Here is a 20,719-nt window from a genome sequence, read left to right on the forward strand (position 1 = left end):
GCTCCACCGCTGACACATCAGTGCCCCAGCTAACAACAGCACCTGTCGCAAAGGGTTGTTGTGAGGCTTAGGGAGAGAAACCATGAGAGCACTTAGCACAGTGCTCGGCACATGGTAAGCTCAGCAGTGGTGTCCTCCATCCCCACCACCCTCACACACGTGCTCTACCATCTCGCTGCCTCTACAGACCCCACCCTCATTCACACAATATTATTCACAACTGTTCTTGGCGCCTACATTTCATACTCAATCATCCATACAAGTTAACATTTACTGAGCCCCACAGGCAGAGGGAGGATCTAAAGATAAACTCTAATCCCTAACTTCCAGGGGTTAATCCCGTTGGAATAAGACATTTGCACAAAATAAGACGCAAGGAGGCAAAACGAGATACATGCTTTAAGAGATGTACAAATGACATGTGATGTGAGTTCCAAAGTCGGAAGGGGGGTGAGAGGAGGGGCACAGGAGGGAGGGAGACTGAATGATTACTTCTGGCCAAAGGAGAACTTCTTAAGAAAGGCTTCATCAGAGAGGCTAAAACCTGAAGAATGGGCAGCCTCAGGGACCAGAAGAGTTGGACAGGGAGGAAAACTGAGCAGGCAAGTGGGCAGGGCTGCCATGCATGGGTACGCAGGTTGTGCACTGCACATGGGCTTGGGGCTGAGGGGGTGAGTGGAAGCTGTGCCTGCCTGAGGAAGGGACAGCTTTTTCTAATCTGCACACAGCATCCCCATGGGCTAGCCGAAGCTATGCGGCGGGCGTTTCAGGCAAAGAACAAATCATAAACAAAGGCACTGAGGACAGGCACTAACATGCATGGCACACGTTCCATATGCTCCACACTGTTCCAGATGCTTTAGGTAAATTCTCTAAATTGATCCTCACAATGAGGAGGACTGTTCTCATTTTACAGATGAGGAAGTAAATGCAAAAGGGCTAAGTGATGTGTCCAAGGTCAGACAGTTAGCATGTAGCAGAGCAGGGATTTGAACTCAAGTCTCTCCGACTCTGTAAGGTATTTTAGAAACATGATATCCAAAGCTGGTTCTTTAAGAAGACCAAACAGGATAGACAAACTTCTGACAAAAACAGGAAATGCAGATAAAGTGCTGAGTAAAAACAGAAATAACTACACATATACTTACTTTTTAGGGAATCATGCTATTTAAGAAATATTAAAAATGGCGAAAAGAATATTAGAACTATTTACACATTGATGAATTTGAAAGTGAGAATTACATGGTTAAGTCATTAAAAGCAAATTAAACATAATACAGTATAATCCGGTAAGGTTTATCCTGGAAACGTAAGGATGATTCAACATCAGAAAATCTGTCCTTTTAATTTATAACATTTATGGGGTCAAGGTGGGGAAGTCATATATTATCTTAATAGGTTTTTTAAAGTATTTGATGACATGGGGTGCCTGGGTGGCCCAATGGGTTAAGCGTCTGCCTTCAGCTCAGGTCATGATCCTGGAGTCCTGGGATGGAACCCTACATCAGGCTCCCTGCTCAGTGGGGAGTCTGCTTCTCCCTCTGTTCCCCACCCCGTTCATACTCTCTCTCTCTCTCAAATAAATAAATAAATAAAATCTTGTTTAAAAAAAATATTTGATAACATGAGATCCTGTTTGTGATTAAAATTCTCAAAAAAAAAAAAAACACCAAAAAACAAAAAAACCCTAGCAATAGAAGGGACCTTCCTTAACTTGATAAAGTCTACCTACAAAAAAACCACATGAAACATACTGAACAGAAAAATGTTAGATGCATTCCCTTTAAGTCTCAAGAACATCAAAAATACTTTCACTACTGCTGTGGTGAAAAAAGTATTGGAGGTACTGACCAATGCAATATGACGAAAGAGAGAGAGAGAGAGAGAGAGAGGGGATTAGAAGAAACAAAGCTACTAGTATTTGGAGATGATTTTTTTTCAAGTAGTTTCCATGCCCAGCGTGGAGCCCAACACGGGGCTTGAACTCATGACTCTGACATCAGACCTGAGCGCAGATCAAGAGTCAGGTGCTTAACCAACACAGCCACCGAAGCACCCTTGGAGATGATATTTTTATAGAAAACCCAGTAAAACTCGGAGGAACATTATCAGAATGAACAGGAGAATTCAGCAAGATTGCCACATACAAGAAAACTAACAAAGGCCAATAGCATTCTTCTGCTACGTAGCAATTACCTAAAAAAGGGGGAAAGGGGAGAAAAAATAAGATCAACTTTGCAATTTTCAGCACATAGGATTTAAGAATTAATACTTTTATGGAGAAATTTAGAAATCTCTGTTCAAGGATATTTTAAAATATGTGACTAAATGAAGAGATAAATTGTGTTCACGGATAATATGATTCAATATTTGAAAAATTGAATTCTCCCCATATTAATAAAATTCAATGCAATTCCAATGAAAGTCCAGTAATTTTTTTTGAGGAACTCAAATGATTCTAAGATGCAAGGAAGGGTAAAGATCTATAATAGCTAAATCAATTTTGAAAAAGAAAAGCTGAGGGGCTCCTGGGAGGCTCAGACGGTTAGACATCTGCCTTCGGCTCAGGTCATGATCTCCCAGTTCTGGGAACGAACCCTGCCATCCGCGTGTGCTCTCTCTCTCTCTCAAATGAATAAATAAAATCTTAAGAAAGAAAAGAAAAAGAAAAGCTGAAGGGGACACTTTTCCTACAATGCAATAAGCATTGTGGTACTGAGGCAGAAGGAATTGGAAAACAAACCAGTGGAACAGAACAGAGACCAGAAACAACTATGTGCCATAAACATATAGAACTTTAAGTCTGACAGAGGTGGAATCACAGCTCAGTGGAGAAAGACTGTTGCTTAGCTGATGTTAGCGGGAAATTGTCATACCATAGAGAGAAGAAGTGTATCCCCGCCTTACACTATATATAAAGGTGAATTTCAGGTAGGCTAAATACCTACATGTGAAAGATAAAACTAATACAGGAATTGATAAAATAGTCTAAAAGCATAAGACGTAAGGCAAATAAAACTTAAAAAAATAATGCATTTGGGGCGCCTGGGTGGCTCAGTCGGTTAAGTGTCTGCCTTCAGCTCAGGTCATGATCCTGGAGTCCTGGGTTCAAGCCCCACATCAGGCTCCCTGCTCAGCGGGGAGTCTGCTTCTCCCTATGCCCCTCACCCGCTCATGCTCTCCCTCCCTCTCTCTCTCAAGCAAATAAATAAAACCCTTAAAAAAAAATAATGCATTTGACAAATTAGGGATTTTCTGTTCAGAGGATGCTGTGGATCAAGGCAACTGATTGGTGACAGGGAAACGATATCTGCAATGTCTACAACCAAAAGGAATTAATAATATACAAGGGATCCCTGCAAATCAGCAAGAAAAAGACAGGGAACTAATTAGAAAAATGGGCAAAGGATATGAATAGGCGATTCCTAGAGGAGATACCTGAAAGGCTAATAAGAATATAAAGAGAAGCAGACCTCATTAGTAATCAGAAGAATTCAAGTTACAGCAGAGAGATAAGAGAGAGAGAGAGATACCGCCTTACAGCTCTAAGACTCACTGAAATTGAGAAAGCTGGCTAATCCCACCCAAATGCGGGAATGTGAGGGCGGGGGAACCCGCGTGCACTGCTGGTGGGAGGGAACACTGCTGCCTCTATTCCCTTCAGCAGTGGGCAGAGCTCAGTGGATTCAAGAATGTGCATCACTCAAGTCAGCAGTGCCACCCTTGGCCGTGCACCTAGGGAACCTCTTGGATCTTTGCAACAGTCTGTGAGGGGGCAGGAACAAAGACATTCACTGCAGCTTTCTTTGGCATAGCACGGAGTTGGCCACAATTTAGATGTCCATGCCTAGAAGAACGGGTAAGGAAAATGTGAGGAACGTGCATCGCAGAGTGCTTGGTAGCCAGCAGAAGCAATGTACCACTTCCAGGGCAGAACCTGAACAGTTCTTTTGAAAATGGAGAGTTTGATTTGAAATGTCAGGGAATGAGATTTATAGCCTAATACCATTTACGTAAATAAAAACGCACAACATAAAATAACATTGCATATGTTTTTCAAGGCTACAGGCATGTGCAGGGACATATACTAAACACATTAGGGTGTCTGCCTGTGGAGGGAGAAAGGAATTGAAGGAGAAAATAAAACAAGAGGGGCCTTCTGTGGGTGAATGGGGGCAGTGGCCCATGACCGGAGGGTTACAATCAGCTCTGCACTTAAGGTCCAAAGCAAACAGACACACCCAAAGCCAGTGGCCCAGAGCAGTTCAGGGTAGTGAGGACAACAGGGTTGGGCTGGGTCATGGAGGGTTCTAGCTGGCTGCTTCGGGCTCCACTGCATCAGAGCACACACCCCTCCCCCCATCTCGCAGGGCTTCTGATACCTTCCCTCCCAAGTGCTGTCTGAGGCCAGAGGCCATTGTTTGCTCATTTCCAAACACTCTGCAGTGTCCGGGTCAGAGTCAACTCTCAGTGTATTTATTGCTGGGGAGTGCCTGGCTGGCTCTCAAGGCGCTGCTGGATTCACACTCTTGCTTTCCTTTCACAATTGCAAAAGCAAGCAGGGAGCTGGCCGCCCTCACCCCTACCCAGCCCCACCTGGCGGAGGATGTGATGTGAAAACGGATCTGGAGCCAGAGGGAGAGATGAGTCCCGAGGGCCCCGCTTTCAGGAGGCTTGGTCTGCAGCACCCCAGCGAGAGCCAGCCATCTGTGTCACTACCAATTAAACAGTGAAATATCTGTAGTCGGAAGAGAAATCAATTGCTCTCTGACTCCTGCGATCTCGTTGTGGAGGAGAAGTGATAATTACCCTCGGCTTTGGTCTCTGGAGGGCACTGCCTGACATTCAGCTCGGCAGCCTCAGCCCCAGGAAAACCAGCTCCCGCTCCCTGCGCCGCTCCCTCTGCCGTGGTGTTCACTGTGCCACGTGATCCTCCGCCCCAAACCCAACTTCGAGACTCCCGGTGCAAATGGAAAATGAGCTTTGAAAAGAAGGACGTCACAGGCTCAGAACCCGGGGAGACAGATTTTGTCAGGAGAGAAAAGTCAGCGCCCCCGCCCCCCCCCCCCCAGCAGCAGGCTCCCAGTGTCCTTTACCTGGTTACCCACTGATGTGCGGTGCCCGGGGGGCGGGGGGAAGAGGTTAATTCGAGGCGGCAGGGGTTTTTAGAAGCTGTCGCAGGCATCATGCTGCAATACCTCTCACCAGGTGTTTGGTTAGCTTAACATCTCCTCCTCTGATATCCTGCATGGGCGGAGGGGCAGAGGGGCAGCGGGGGAGGGGGGGTTAGGAAGCCTCAGAACTTCCCTCTGTCATTTACCTTTAATTACACTGCCAGCTTTTCAGGTTCTCTGTCTGGATTCCTTAATTGCCATTAGATAGAAAAATAACCGAAGGACTCCCACCTTCCCCGTGTACTCCAAGGCAGCTCTGCTCCAGACTGCCGGGGACCACCACCCCTAGCGTGTTTGGATGACCCAGACTAGACCTGGGGTGAGGATCTCACCAGTCTGCCCCACGGGCACTTCCAAAATCAACATCCTTTTGGTCATCCTGGCCAGAAGCCCAAGTCCACTGGCCTCCTCCTATGCCCCCACTGACCACATCTGATTGGTTGCCAAGTCCAGTGGGTCCTACCTGCTCCGTGCACCTTCCCTGGATCAGTTCTTTCCTGTTCCCACCATACTGCTACTCTCACTCAGGCCCCCTCATTTCTTACTAAATTCCTGGAATGGCTTCCTAACTAGTCTCTCCTACTAGTCTCTGTGCTCTGACTCATTCTCCATAGCAGCAATCCCCCCAGATAACAGCCTCATGAACCAGGAGGGTCCCAGGGCCCTCGAGAGAGAGCCAAACTCCTTAGCTTAGCATTTGAAGGGCCTTCTGACTGGCCTCTTTCTGCCTCTCCAGCTTCATCTTGGGCCCTATGCCCTCTGTCCCTTGCATTCGGCCACACAGGATGACCTACCGTTGCCCTAACATGGGGTTTCTCAGCTGTGGCTCTACTGACGTCTCGGGGCCAGTACTTCTGTGCTGTGGGGGGCTGTCCCGTGCAGGCTGTTTAACAGCATGGCAGTAGTACCAGTCCGAGCGGTGACGACCAAAAATGTCTGTAGACATGATTGATAAATGTCTCCCGGGGGCAAAATTGCACCAACCCCCCTACTCCCCTTTGAGAACCTCGAGGCACATCAGGCGGTTTTGAGTCCTTTTGTTCCCACTCCTTCCATACCCTGGTGAAACTCCCATGCAGCTTTCCAGCTCAGCCAAGAATTTCCTGAACTTCTCCCTACCCCTACCCAGCAGTGCTCGCCACTCCCTGCTTCCTGCCCACGGTGTATTCCAGGTGAGTGCGAGGTCCTTGATGCTGTATTGTAAGTAACATCTGCTGAACAGCTCTGTCCCTCACTGGGCTGTGGACTCCTGGATGGCAGGGACCATATGATTCGTCTCAGTCTCCACCCTCGGGGGACATCTCTACACATAGTCAGTTCTCTGTGTTTGGGGAATGAATGTCTACATACATTGTGGGGTGCAGTTGTAGCTTTGCAGTTTTCTCTATTATTTCGTTAATGACAAGGCACTGGGGTGGAGAGAAAAAATAATACTGAGCAAGATTCCTGGCTAGATTGTCTCGCTGGAAGGTAAGAGTTGAAGTTCCTCCTTGAGGGTACACGGAAGGGAAATGAAGTTGGTGCCTTTTAGGACTGGCGCCTGAGCCACAGCTCAAAGGTTTGGTCTCCCTGCCTCTGTTCTACCCACCCCAGATCTTAAAGGAGCAGCCAGCCTCACGTGAGGACAGTACTTAACCAAAGGCCAGGAGGCAGGGCTGCCACCAGCACTTATAGCAAGCACCTTCGAGAAAATTACAAAAGGGAGCCCGTCCTCCCTGGGAGGGGTTGCAAGGCAGTAAGTGGAGCATGGGCTGCATGTCAGCCCCACAAAGCCTCTCGGCTGTGCCCGCGTGCAGGGCACAGGCTGTACCTCAGCACTTAGCCCCTGCACCGGAGGACGTCCAGATGCACAGAATCTCAGGAGTGGGAGGAAACCTCACAGCTGGAGCCCAGCCCCAAGGTTAATTTACTTTGTTGGGCAGAGGTGGGACTAAAGCCTGGGCTTCTGACTCCCGTCCTGAGCTTCCCTAGAATACCCACCTGTCACCCTCCCCCAGGTGATGGGGACAGGGCGGCTCTGGGCCCAGATCTACTCTGGCGAGGAGCCCAGTCCACTTCTGGTCACACAAAACCAGGCTGCTTCGGTAGAGCAGGACAATACCATGTTCTCCTTCACTGGTTTCCCCAGCTCCCCGCTGACGTATGCACCGGGGCGGGTGTGGCTGCCCTTGCTGGCAGAGATCCACCCCTCCCGCGCTCTGCTCCATGGTGGGGAAAAGCAAGAGGCCGCAGGCCAAGCCCGTTTATCACAGGGTACTGGTTGACAGTCGCCTCTTTCTAGAGAGGAAGGGAAGAAAGCCCACCCAGGTACAGCAGTGGTTCCATGGCCTGCTTCCCGCTGATTGCGTATGTGACTCTGGGGCCTGACTTTCACCTCCCAGGGCTCTTGGGAGGTTCAGATGAGGTCATGCTCATGAAATCCCATGAAAAGCCTGTACGGTTATAGGGGGTCATTAAGGTGACCCCCTATATGGGTGAAGGGGGCTAACTCCCCGCACCGTGAGCCCTAAGGTTCCTGGGGGAAGGGAGGGCAGCAGCTGGCCATCTATCTGGCAGCCCAGGGAAGTCAGTTTGTCTGGGACCAGAGAGCAGTCCTTCCCTTTCCCATCAAGGGTAGTGCTGGGTCAGCCAGCCAGGAGTCTCCCCTTATCGCTGCAGAGAGGGATCAAGGTCTACAGGGCATTGGCTGTCGAACCTCAGTGTATGAAGAATCATCCGGGGTGGGTTGGGGATGAGGGTGTGCCTGCCAAATGTGCAGATTCAAGGGTCCCGTCTGCAGAGGCTCTGATCCAGCAGGCCCTTAAACAATGCATTTTAGCAGCTCCCTTCCCCCTAGGTGATCTGAATGCAGGGGGTGGATGGGTCACACTTCGAGTCCTGACTGGTGTGGGCAAGAGAATACACTCTCTAGAAGCGGACAGCCTTACTGGTTGTGTGGCCTTGAGTGAGTCATTTCCTCTAAGGCCCAGTTTCCTCAGATGGGGAGGTGATGCCTTCACAGAGCGTTCTGGGTTTTAAGTGAGGTCATGCGGGCGGTGCAGGAGCTCGGGGCTTGGCCTGGGGTGAGCAGTGGGTATAGGCTGGTGCTGTCCTCTCAGAGACTGAACGCAGAACGAAGGGGCCATCACTTCAGAGGAGGGGTGACAGAGAATGAGAGCCAGGGAGGGGGCGCCAAGCTCCCAGGGAGCCAGTGGCTGGGAGCCACCCGCAGGCTCGGACATCAAGGTGGAGATGTTGTTCCTTTGTTCAGTACCATGCCCAGCAGGCCCAGCCTGGGGTGGTGATTAAAGCCTAGACAACACGCCTTCACAGAAAGGTCAGAACTTGAACTAATTGAGGGGAAGGGCAGCTCAATTAAGTGAAGAGTCTGTACAACACACTGTTCCTCGAGCGGTGCTGGGCGTCGCTCCCTGCACGCCAAGCCGCCGCACGCAGTCAGCCCGCGGCTGCCGGAGTAGAGGAGACCTCGACGTAGACGCGGGAACCTCACCAGCACAGCCGCCACTGGAGCCCAGCACGCTGCTGCTGGAGGACGGAGACAGCTCATCTCGGGGGTGGGGGCTCTCAGCGCTCCGGGTACACCGGACTTTTTGTCATCAAGGGTCCCTCTGAGTTATCATCAATCCTGCACCGGTAGGGTGTGAGCAACTGGGTAAGAAAGCTTTCCGAGTCTGCTCCCTGGGGTGAAAGGAGAGGAGGGCCAACAGGGGAGGTCTGCACAGCCCCCTTGGGGAGGACGCCCACAGAACATCGCCTGGCCCTGCCCCCACCCCCTTCACAACATCCCACCCTGGGCTCCAGATTCATTCAGCTTAAGCCCCTGTCCAAGAGTCTACCGCGGTGGGGAAAGCAGACTTCGGAGTCAGGCCTTCCGCGCTGGTGGGAAGACCTCTGAATTCTACCTGTAAAGTGAAGCTGCCTCATGGTTCCGTGAGGAAGCCCAGAAATGAGTGGCGCCTCCACAGACCCTCGTATGGTGGCTGCCCCCGTGGCCAGGCTCTGCCCTTTCTCCTTGACAGTGCCGGGCACACAGTAGGGGCTCAGCAGTAGCTTGATGGGACACCAGCTCATGCAGTCCCAATTGTTAGGAGCTAGTTGGACAGTTAGGGAGTCAGGGCCAGGGTCCCCAACAAGAAAAGATGGAGTCAGGACAGCTAAAACAGCACTGACGTCCTGTCTGCAGCTGAGACAGGACAGCACTGACACTCTGCTCTGCAGCCTTTGCAGAAGTGACTTCTACAAAACGTCCTATAATAAAACAATTAACCACAAAGCATTTGTCACCATCATGGGCAAAGGGCAGTTAAGACATAGGCCCCCAGATGTCAGCCAAAAAAGACCATCAGCGTGTAGACATTAACCTAATCTGTAGAGGGATATGTGATCAAAGCCCCAATTGACACGACTTGGCACACGCTGATTGCTTAAGATAGCTCCGCAAGAGAGCTCATAAACCCCCTAACCTTAGAAACTCCAGGGCCAGCCCTCTCCACCCCTCTCCCTCTCCGGGAGCTTTGTACTATCGCTCAATAAACTTCGCCTTGCTGCCCACCGCTCTTCGTCTCGTCTACCTCTTCGTTCTTCGAAGCGGCGTGAGCAGGAGCTGCGGGCACTAAAGGCAGAGAAATCCTGCCACACACCCTCCCTCTTGGCAGCCGGACCCAGCAACACGACCCTAACACGTCATTCCCCGGCTCAAACACTCTGGCCCCAGGCTGCCCACAGAATCGAGCCTTTCGCCCAGTGGTAGACCCTCCATGGGCTTCCAACCCACTCTCTCCCCTGACAATAAACTCACACCACACGAGATCACTCTGTGTTCTCCAAACACATGAGCAGCAGCCCCCCCACACACACACCTTGTGTCCTAACTCATGCTGCCACCACCCTATATCCCCATGGTGATGGGAAGGCCCTTTTCTGTTGAGGGCTTATTTCACTCTTCCCAGAGGCTGTCCCAGGATCATTCTCTGTCCCCAGCCCTGAGGGCAGTGTGTGCCCTTCCCAGGATGCTTGTCTGCTCAGGCCTGTGTCTGTCCTGACCACCTGAGGGGTGGAGACAGAGACGTGTCATTCCCTCCTCTCCAGAGCGTGACGCGCAGTAAATGTTCTAAGAACACCTCGGCAGTAGGGGCTTCCCTTGGGATGCTGAGGATGCTGTTTGGACCAGAGCCTCGGCCCTCCAAGAGGGCAGAGCTAAGACCGTGGAGTCCTGTTCTCTGCCTGGAGGCCAAGTTGCCCCCATTCCACCAGCAAGACATCTGTGCTCTGTCAGCGGAGGCTTCCGGGCTGTCTGTAGCCATGTTACGTTGTTTCAAGCTCACTAATTAGACATCATTAGACACTAGGCTCCCAGGACGCACTAGCCGCGGCAGGAGCCCAATTCCGCCCAGCCAGGCTGCTTCCTCTCCCGACCGCTTGGCCTCTGGGCCAGGCTCTGCCCCTGACCCTGCAGGTCACGTCTCCCTGCCGTGCGGCACTGGGACTCATTCCCTGTTCATCTGACCCTTGACACCCACACCCCAAAGTAGGCTGATGAAGGGGACAACATAAAGGAGACCCAGGCTGGCTCTCCCGAGAAAGAGAACAGACTGTAGCCACGTGAGCAAGGTCAGCTCGTTCAGTCATGAAGAACCATATGTGACCCGCTAGGGACTAAGCATAGCAATTCTTTTTAAGATCCTAGGCCAGCTTCTCCGTGCCCCACGGCAGGCTTCTGGGATGACTTCCCTGCACTAAGTTGGTGTTGATTAGTGAAAATTATCTAATGCAAGCTCATTTTAACATTAGCTTAAAGCTACACATAATTAGGAAGATAAATCAGCTGCTGAAAAAAAAAATCCGATGAAGATACACAGATGACTTTTAGGATCGGCTGCCGGTCTGGGTTGCTGGCCTGGTGCTCTGAGCACTGGACAGTCCGTGGGCAGAGCAAGGTGGGAGTCGGAAAGTACCTGCTGTGGTATTTCTGGATTGACCCACCAGGGCAAGACAACTGGGGTTGGCAGTTGACCCGGGAGGTTCTAAGAAGCCGAAAGGACAACTTCGTGGTCACTGCCAGGTGATGCTACCTGGGAGGGCTTCCCCAGAGAGGAGAGTGTAGGGAGGGGTGCAGTTGGGGAAGGTGGTCCGGAGGGCATTGGGTTGCAAGGAATAAGGTGAATCTCTGCACTCCCTGGCCTCCGGCCTAGTACATTCTACAGCCCCACCCTCCCTTCCACACTGGCTGCTCTGGCTCTCCATTCCTGGGAGGCCTCTGCTATAGCCCTGGGGCTCCATGGGAATCAGACTCGGTTCCATCCAGCTCCACTAGTGACCAGTGGTGTGACCCTGTCCCCTATGAACCTGTTGCCTCATCTATAAAATGGGAAGTTGCTGGCTTGTTGTGAAAATTTTATGAAATAATATATTCTAAGGGCCGGCACCTGCACGTCTGGCATTGACAAGAGCAGCCATCGACCCCCTCCCCCAAATGCCCTGCTGTTTCTTTTCTTTTTACCTCCGTCAGACTTAAGGTCAGGGTCCACATTTTATTCCACTGTATATTTCTCGAACCTGGCACATAACAGGTCCCCAATAACATGTTGAATGAATGAACAAATGTGTGGGATCTCCAGGCAGTCTGGGAACCCTCAGGGGACGGGGGGATGTTAAGAACACTCATAGCCTGTCCTCAGAGACCCACCAAAAAGTAAAGAACCCTGGTCTCTGCCACCGCCCCAAGCATTTGCAGAGTCACTGCTAGAAAAGAGAACAAAAATTATGCAGAGCCTGCCACCTACCCAGGCAGTACTTCGAGGGGTCCCACAGAATGAGGACCACCATACAAGCTGTGCGGGGATGAGCTTACGGATTTTTGGAAACCTGGTCTAGGGAGACTAATAATTAGAAAAGCCATAGACTCTATTGCAGCGCTAAGATTATGGGATCATTAGCAAGTCCACAGACTCCACGAATTTCAGAGAAGGAAAAACAGAACTGGGGAAGGCAGCAGCTGCAGCTAAAGCTGACTGGTCATAGCGCCTGGGGTGGTGAGGTGCGGTGGGGGAGGGATCTAGCGGGGATAGCTAGAGTGACTCAGGGAGGTGGGGGTTGCTCAGGACAGTGCCAGGAGCACAGGCAGGCAGGCAGCCAGGACCCACCCTGGCTCAACTGTTCTCTGCCCTGCTCCCCACCTCCCCCCGCCAGGTGGAATCGTGCCCAAGAACAGGCTCTGCCTTGTACACTGTGAGGAAAGGGAGGTGGATCTCACCAGTCAAGGTGAGGCAGCATCCTAGAGACTGAAAATATGGAGGGATTAGGGGTGGTGGCTGGGAATCCCAAGGTCTCAGCTTGTCAGTGAGGTCACAAGCCCCAGGGGGGCCAGAAAATGGCCATTCAGAGGACAAGGTAGGTCCCCGGAAACTCAGTTTCCAGGTGATACCTGCCCCAACGTCTCCAAGTAGAGAGAATCTTCTTCTCACCCATTCAGCACAGATCCGAGCAGCTAGGTGCCGTGTACTTGTCCGTCTCCAAACTGTGAGCTTCCCAGAGCCTGGCTGGCAACAAATACACTTTGTTTCTGTAGATTTCAGAGGAAGAGGTGGCCCCAGAGGGCACTCCCCAAGAGTAAGGGCATTTGTAGCAGAAGCGCACAAGCCTGGACTCAAACCTGGGGGGAGCCCCAGCTAGCCTCTTACAAGCTCTGTGACCTTGTGCTTTCCCCGAGCCTCTGGGAGGAGAGCACTTCCCCCGTGAGGTGCTGAGGGTTGGATTGATTAAAGGAAATAGCGTAGCTCCCACCTTTCCACAATGTTAGCCTCTCTTCATAGAAATCCCTTTTATCTGCATACGTTACTCATCTTTTCCAAGTGCCATCTCCTAGTCTTGCGTTACAGCCTCCGAGCAGACTTGTGAAAGTAAGCAAGAGGCAAGAATTATCCCCGCTTACAGATGCAGAGATGGAGGCCTAGCAGGGTCAAATGATTTGCCCAAGGTCACCAAGTGGGCGGGGATAGAGACAACCTGAGTGAGAATGAGGACCCCAGGCTCCTGGCTCCCGACTGTGTACTTCCCTTGGCAGTGGCCTGGTCTCCTGAGACCACAGCCCAACAAACCTGGATCTGCCCCCCACAAAACCGAGAGAAGGTCAGGAAGAAGTCACCCCTTTATTAAGGCCCCCATCTTTGAACTTGAACTCCCTGGGAAACACCCATCCTCAGAGTTTCAGGGATCCAAAGTGCCAGATTTCAGAGGAACCGAGCGTAGGCCTCCTTCTCCTCCAAAGAGAGAAACACGGTCGGCCCCCCCTGCGCCCCACTGCCCACCTATGAAAGCTTTAGTTCCTGAGAAGTATTTCCAGACTGCCCTCAGGCTCTTCGGGCTGGGTTTGCAGCCAGGCAGGCCCTTCTGGATGACAGCGTGAGGGGAACACCCTCGGGGATGCCCAGTTTAGGAACGGGGCCCTCTGTGCCTTCCTGTTTTGTCTCTGCCCACGGCAGATCCTAGAGAAGACCTTTGGCTGAGGGTTCAGATGCCACAGCCCTGCCGACAGCGGAGGTGGGCAGACAGCCCCTTGGACAAACAGCTACCACCTAATCAAGGCCAACAGGTGGGGCTGGGGGGAACAGGGAGCTGGTCCTCTCTCACTCTCTCTAAGGAGGAAAAAGGAAATACACCTGCACAGAGCCCCCGGCAATGAGAAGTTGACTCCTAACTCCCCTAATTCATCTCCTGGCTGCAGCAGCCCCACTTCCTTGGAGGCAATTCCGCCACACTTCCCTCCCCTGCTCTGAGAGAGGACAGAGAAGGCAGCAGTTACTTTCCAGAACAATTGACATTTGTGGGATACTTTCTTGGTATCCTTAGCTTTCCCACGTAGTTTCCTCCTTGTTTTTCCAAACCATCCAGAAATCTAGGTATCAGCCTCCCATTTTGCAGGTCAGGAGACTCAGAGAAGGAAGTACTTTACCCAAAGGAACACAGCTAGTGAGTGGCCATTATCTGGACAGAAACCACCTTTCAATTTCAAGGTCTTTCAAGGCCTGTCCTTGACCTTGACATGAAGTGGGGTCTCCATTGCTCAGAAATTCCGGCTCCTGGGATCAGTGATTGCGCATAAAGGAGAGACACTCAGAATCCAGCAGCCAGAGAGCTCGGGGCTTGGCAGGGGTGCTGCCGGGACAGGCTGGGGCAAGATCCCGGAAGGGCTGTCAGTGCTGGGTCCCTGGAGCTGCAGCTGCACCATTACCCACAAGGCTCAATGGGACAGGGACTCTGGAGCTGCCCTGTGCCTCTGAAACAAAGTCCGTGCCAGAAGGTTACTGGTGCAGGGAAGAAGGGTAAGGTGGATCAGACTTTTTTTTGTTTCTGTATCTGCCGCAAGTCACTATCTCAATGCTCAGCATGGGGCCCGGTACAGGGACGGGGCCTGGTACAGGGACAGTGCTCGGTACTATCTGTGGGATGGCCTTGAATGAGGGGAACGCTGACTGCGACTAATAGGGGAAGACAGTGGGCTCTACTCCGTGGCAAACACTGCCACCTGCAAGGTGAGTCTCCTGGCACGGCGAGCCAGAGACTCCAAGACTTTGCCGTAGCCCCTGTGCCCGTGTTCCCAGCTCTGCACCCCCATCAACCACCCAGACCTCGAACCAAGCTGCTAATCTGGCAAACCATGCCTCCTGTTCTGGTGCTTTTCCCCAAATCCTTCTGCCCCTCCCCCAGCTCACAGCATTCTTTTCCCTGCGGCCAGTTTGTTACAATGGAGATTAAAGGAGTCCCCTGGGTAATGTGCCTTTCAACACATTGAAAGGGGACTTCTCCAGACACTTGCTTCTCTAGAGGGATGGAGAGAGCCGGATGGCCATTTGGAGACGGTCTCCAACCATTTATACAAATCACTGACTGCCTGTGGCCACCAGGGCCTTGCAAAGGAGGCTCAGAGGAGTAAGGTGGGGTCTCACTCTTCCAAAGCTGCCAGTCCCTGAGGATAAAACGGGCTCTCCCAAAGTGAGCTGTGTGCCAGGCACACAGGGGGAAGAAACAAGGAGCCACGTCTGACAATAAAAAGGTCACTTTTGTTTGTTTTAGAGAGCAGGCGCAGGGAGGGAGGGCGAGGGAGGGAGAGAATCTTAAGCAGGCTCCACGCCCAGTGCAGAGCCCCGCGTGCCGCTCGATCACACGAGCCTGAGAGCATGACCTGAGCTGAAATCAAGAGTCGGACGCTTAACTGACTAAGCCACCCAGGTGCCTCCAAAATGGTCACTTTTGAATTGAAAACTTGATAAAAGTGCCAAGGAAGAGGTAGCCCTGGGCTGGGCCCTGAAAGAAAGGAGACAAAGCCATCAGCAGGCAGAGGAGGGGTAGGGCCAGGCCTGCTACCCACACCCCACTGTCCCCCATCAACCAGGGTCTCCGCTTCAACAGGAATGAAGGCTCCTGGCTAATCAAAGCTGCCTGGTCCACCAGCCTCCCTCTCTTGGGCTGTGGGGCCTTCGTGGGGCACTGGTGATTCTGACCTGGGGAGGCTGCATAATCTCCTTGCCCTTGGTCTAAGGACAAACCATTTCACCCTTTTGGACCTCAGAGGACTCTTCGCAGAAACGAAGATAATACTCTGCCTCGCATGGTGATTGAGGCTCAAAGGACATGGGGCAGCGTGTAGTAGGCAGTGAAGTGTACGTGGGTATGGGGCCCAGAGTGCAGGGTCAAGGGTCAGCCTTTGAGGTAGGGGGCAAGTTTCCTATTCTCTAGGCAACCTCACTAAACCCACACAGGAGCCTCGAAAACAGAGGCCACTGGGCACAAGGAAGTCTGGGTGCAAAGATGGGGGGAGTCTCAGCCTTCCTGCTGCGTTCGGACCCGCGTGGAGCCAGATCCTCAGCGTCACAAGTCCTTCCCTAACCCGGGTCTGCGTTGATGCCTCTGCCCCGCGCCCTCGTCAGGCCCTCAGCATGCTGTGTGCTAAGAAGGGTTTAGCAGACCATGCTGTGGTTTATATGTCTGTCTTCTACTGAAGTGCTTAGCACACAGTAATCTCGAAACATCTGTCCAGTGACCAGATGAAGTCTCCTTCCAAATCACCAGTCCGCCCGAACTGCTGCTGTGGGCCCTCTCCCTCTGCTCTTGTATGTAAGATCCCAAAGTTTCCCAGCCCACACGTGATCTCACTTGAAGTCCACCCCTCCCCCAGCCCTCTGCGGTTACAATGATCTTAGCAGTCCCCTCCCCTGCTCATCTCTGCGTGGGAAAGGCCAGGGACTCATTTCTCGGTCCCTGAAGACACCTTTCCTGCCTGCAGTTTGTAAGCAAAGTCCGTCATTCAGTGACACTGAAATGAGGGGGAAAAGGCAGCAGGAAAAAAGCCACACCCCACAAGCAAACACGGCCGAGTGTCTGAATGCCAGGCAGCCAGCACTGCTGCACGGCCTGCTGCCACCTGCAGAGGCCGAGGTAGCAGCTGACCCGACTGCCTGCTTCCAAGGCCTTCCTCCCAGGCCACCAGCTCCCACCGCCACTTCGGCTGGGCTCTTTCCTCACTGCCCTCTGCCTCCCTCCAGCCCAGTCAGATTTTCAAAGTGTCCCCCTAGTTGGGCTCCTCTCTCTGGATCCCTGAGGTTCGAAGCCCTCGATGGTCTGCGACGGTGGGTAAGTCCCGGCCACTCCCCTGAGCCTTAGTTTCCTGTTTGTCACTCAGGAGTAAAACGACAGCTCCTCATGAGGTTCTACTGAAGATGAAATGAGGTAAAAACGAAACTCTCTGGGACACAGCTGGACGTGTGTCTGTCCTTTTGCCTCCCCACCACAGTCCCCCTCATAGTGGGATAGGACACACATGCCTCACCTGTGAAACAGGTCAATGTCTCTGTCCGACCTCCTTCTTGGGGTCCGAGAAGACGGTGCTATAGAGACGGGAGCGACTGTGAGTAAGGGTGGGGCCCAGAAGGCCTGGGAGTTGAGTGGACATAGACAGGGTCAGAGGCTGCCTCTGCGGGGGTGGGGGTGGGGGACAGAGGGAGAAGCAGACTCCCTGCTGAGTGTGAAGCCAGATGACACTGGGGCTCCATCCCAGGACCCTGAGACCATGACCTGAGCCCAAGTCAGATGCTTAACCGACTGAGCCACCCAGGTACCCCCAAAGCTGCTTGCTGTTTTGAAGGAAAAGTCTTTTGCTCCTGCTCCCAAGTCTCTTAATAGAGAAATTGTCCATTCCAGTTTCCTTCTCTTTCCCCTTTCAACCGTGCAATTCACCTCCCTCAGGAAGCCCTCCCAGATTAGGTTAAAAAAAAAAAAACGCTTTTCCTTCCAGCACATTCCCCGCACTATTTGAGTTAACTCTTGAAGGGCAAAAACCACAGCTTCTATCCTTCTATGGCTGGTGCCTGGTACACAGTGGGCACTCGGGATGTAACAACTAGTTAAATATGTACATAGTATAGACTCGTTCACAACTGTTAAAGTTTCTGTTGTTAAATATTTAAAGAACTAAAAACATTGCACTGGGAACATTGGGACTAGCAGCCCCTGTGGGCAGAGGTCCTGTCTCTCCCCTTTTGTAACAGGGGCACACAACCTGTACCCTGGGTTGGGACCAGGCTAGCTCCATTCAAGGCCCTTGGTTCAGTCCTGCTGCACTATCATCAGACAGGAGGGCAGGACAGCACAGTGATTAAGAGCAAGGACTTCGGCTTTCGAATCCTGGCGCAGCCACTTACTAGCTGTGTGACCTTTGGCGAGTAACTGTTCTGAATCAAAAAAGAAGACAAATACCCATCTCACCTAGTTGTCGTAAGAAGCAGAGGAGATGATGAAAGTAAATTTTTAGCACAGTGCCTGGCACATATGAAGTGCTAACAAATCAAGGCTTTTAGTATTGCATCGTGAGACCTGACCCCTTACCCCAGCTGCCTGGTATTGTCATCCTTGTCCTTTCTCCTCCTCTTCTCAAACTCGCCTTTCTCTTTTGCAGAATGCAATATACAAAGAAAGCTCAGGCAAATAAGGAGAAATTTCTTACAGAGGGAGGGTGGAAATAGGGACAGTGAAAAGTTAATCCTTCTGGGGCACCTGGGTGGCACAGCAGTTAAGCGTCTGCCTTCGGCTCAGGGCGTGATCCCGGCGTTATGGGATCGAGCCCCACATCAGGCTCCTCTGCTATGAGCCTGCTTCTTCCTCTCCCACTCCCCCTGCTTGTGTTCCCTCTCTCGCTGGCTGTCTCTCTCTGTCAAATAAATAAATAAAATCTTTAAAAAAAAAAAAGAAAGTTAATCCTTCCTTCTGGCAGCCAATGTAGTCAACAACCTGCATCACCCCTTCCAGGAAAGGAGCGTCACCACTGGTCTTTCTGGGTTGGTCTTCCCTCCAGGGGTAACAGGACTCAACCACATCCACTGAGCTGAATTAGAAGGGTGAACCCAAGCCACTCCTGTTGTATCTTCTGCACCAGGCACTAAAGGCTGCTGGTGTTTCTTAATAAATTTCTATGTGGGGGAGCCAGATTTAGCAAATAAAAAGACAGGGTGCCCCATTAAATTAGAATTTCAGATAAACAGCAGAGAACATCTTAGCAGCAGCATGCCCCATGCAATGTTTGAGGCACACTAACACTAAAAATTATTTGTTAAACAACAAATTTAACAGGATATCCTATGTTTTATCTGGAAACGCTATGCAAGGTGCCCCTAGCCAAGGGCATAGAGTAAAAATTAAATTCTTCCCCCCTGCCCCACAACCTACTGGTCCATCAGTATTCTGACCAGCCACTCTGGAAACATCCCCTCCTTTCAACCCCCAAGCAGAGACACACAGTAAGTGAGAGCTTCCCCGCCCCACCCCAGCTGTTGAGTCCAGTGATGTGCCTTGTCACAGAGCCAGGCACATAGTAGGTGCTCAAAATACATTTCTTCGTTTATTCCAGGCTGCTTGACTTCTAGTACTGGCCCCAAGGGGGTGTGAATGCCAGTGCAGTCTTGACTCTGGGGGGCCTCCTAAGCACAGCGTGGCTGGGGTAGGGGTGGGGAAGTCCCACCACCCAATTCCGGGGTGGGTTTTGTGAATCCCTGGGCAGTACATGGGTTGTTACCAAGACCTCTCGGTGGCCCATTTTACCACAAAGCCCCACAGCCCCCACTCTTCCCTACAGAGAGGAACTTGACAGGGAAAAAGAAGCACGAGCAGAGGAAAGCCAGCCCCTCTGGACACTGTAATAATGACAAACAACCGCCCAGCACCTTGTGACTTGCCAAACACGTTCCCATCCATCCTCTTTGGGGACCTCACCAACGGCTGGGCTTAAGGGAGGGCTCCTGGGCCCATTTTCCAGAGTGGTCAGGAAGTCCTGCCCCAGGCCCTGCCTCCGAGGTGGGGGTCCCACCGGTGTGGGGGGTGGGGCCTACCTTCTGGGCCTGTTGGATCATCTGCCTGACCACCTGCTTGAGGTGGGGCCCCCTCTCCTCTTTGGGGGGGTGGGTGAAGAGGGTGATGCGGCTCACGCCGCGGTAGACGCCCGTGTCGGTCCAGCCCAGGTCCAGCGGGGGCACCTCGGTGTCGGAGCGGTCGGGCCAGTAGGCCAGGGACTCGCAGGGCTCGGCCGGGGCCTGCGGCGGGGCTTTGGCCTTGGCCTTGCTCTTGACCCGAGCGGCGGCGGCGGCCGCGGCGGCATCCTCGTAGGGGCTCCAGGCGGCGCGGAGGGCCTGCTGCTCCCGGCTGGAGAGGAAGTCCCGCAGCTTCTCCTTCTTGACCAGCTCGCGGTAGGCCCGCTCGCCGCCGCCCAGCAGCGCCTCCAGCGCGGCCCGCCTCCGCTCGCAGTAGTAGAAGGCGGCCTGCGCCTCGGTCACCCTCTCGTTCACGTGCCCCTCGTCCAGGCAGCTCAGCTGGGACTCGGCCATGGCGCCCCGGCCGCCGGTCCCGGTCCCGGCCCCGGCCGCGGTCGCCCCGCCGCACCTGGAGCCGAGGGGCGGGGCGCCTCACCTGGCCGCGAGGTCGGCCAATCGGCGCGGGCCGGGGCGCGGGCGCGGCCGTCGGGCGGGGAGGGGCGGCCGCGCCCTCGGCCTCCCCGGGGCCGCGAGCCGAGCCGGCCGCCTGGGGGGGCTTCCCGGGGAGGGGGGGGACGCGGCGGGGCCTAGGCCTGCGGGGCCCGGCCAGGCCCGGGGGCTCCAGCGTAGGCAGGAGCTTGCGGGGCGGGGGGGGGGGGGGCGTGGGGGTGGCTGTGGGAGTAGGGGTCCTAGTTAGACGCACCGGAGGCCTCTGGCCGGCTTCTGCCTCCCGGCCCCGACCCTTCGGTGGCGATCTAACCCTTCCTGCGGCCTGCCAGGGCCGGCCTCGTACCGGCGCGCGTTCATCTTCCCCGCGGGGATGGCCCGAGCACGGGCTTTGGTCGGGGTGCCTCCGGCGTGGTGAATCTGACCACTCCCTGCGTTGAGGGTGTGGGGGCCCCTGCTGCCAGATGGGATTGTGAGGGTTGGGGGATGGGGTGGTTGTGCAAAAGCGAATATGCTAATAAAACCCTCAGTTCCCGGCCCGCACGTCCCAGTTCTGAGATCAGAGGGCTCCAGAAGCTGTCAATA

At 53.1% G+C, this 20,719-nt stretch overlaps 1 protein-coding gene across 1 annotated transcript in view; it reads right to left on the bottom strand.

Annotated features, from left to right (window-relative positions):
- The window catches only part of FAM83F (family with sequence similarity 83 member F), a 34,021-nt gene extending 13,940 nt beyond the window's left edge, over nucleotides 1–20,081 (bottom strand). The window contains exon 1 of the mRNA XM_026479587.3: nucleotides 19,550–20,081. Within this exon, the coding sequence (XP_026335372.1) occupies nucleotides 19,550–20,041 (492 nt within the window). The 5' untranslated portion in view covers nucleotides 20,042–20,081. The remainder of the gene's footprint in view (nucleotides 1–19,549) is intronic.
- Nucleotides 20,082–20,719: the final 638 nt, after the last annotated feature.

Source organism: Ursus arctos, unplaced genomic scaffold, assembly GCF_023065955.2.
Source record: "Ursus arctos isolate Adak ecotype North America unplaced genomic scaffold, UrsArc2.0 scaffold_21, whole genome shotgun sequence".
In the NCBI taxonomy this organism is placed as follows: domain Eukaryota; kingdom Metazoa; phylum Chordata; class Mammalia; order Carnivora; family Ursidae; genus Ursus; species Ursus arctos.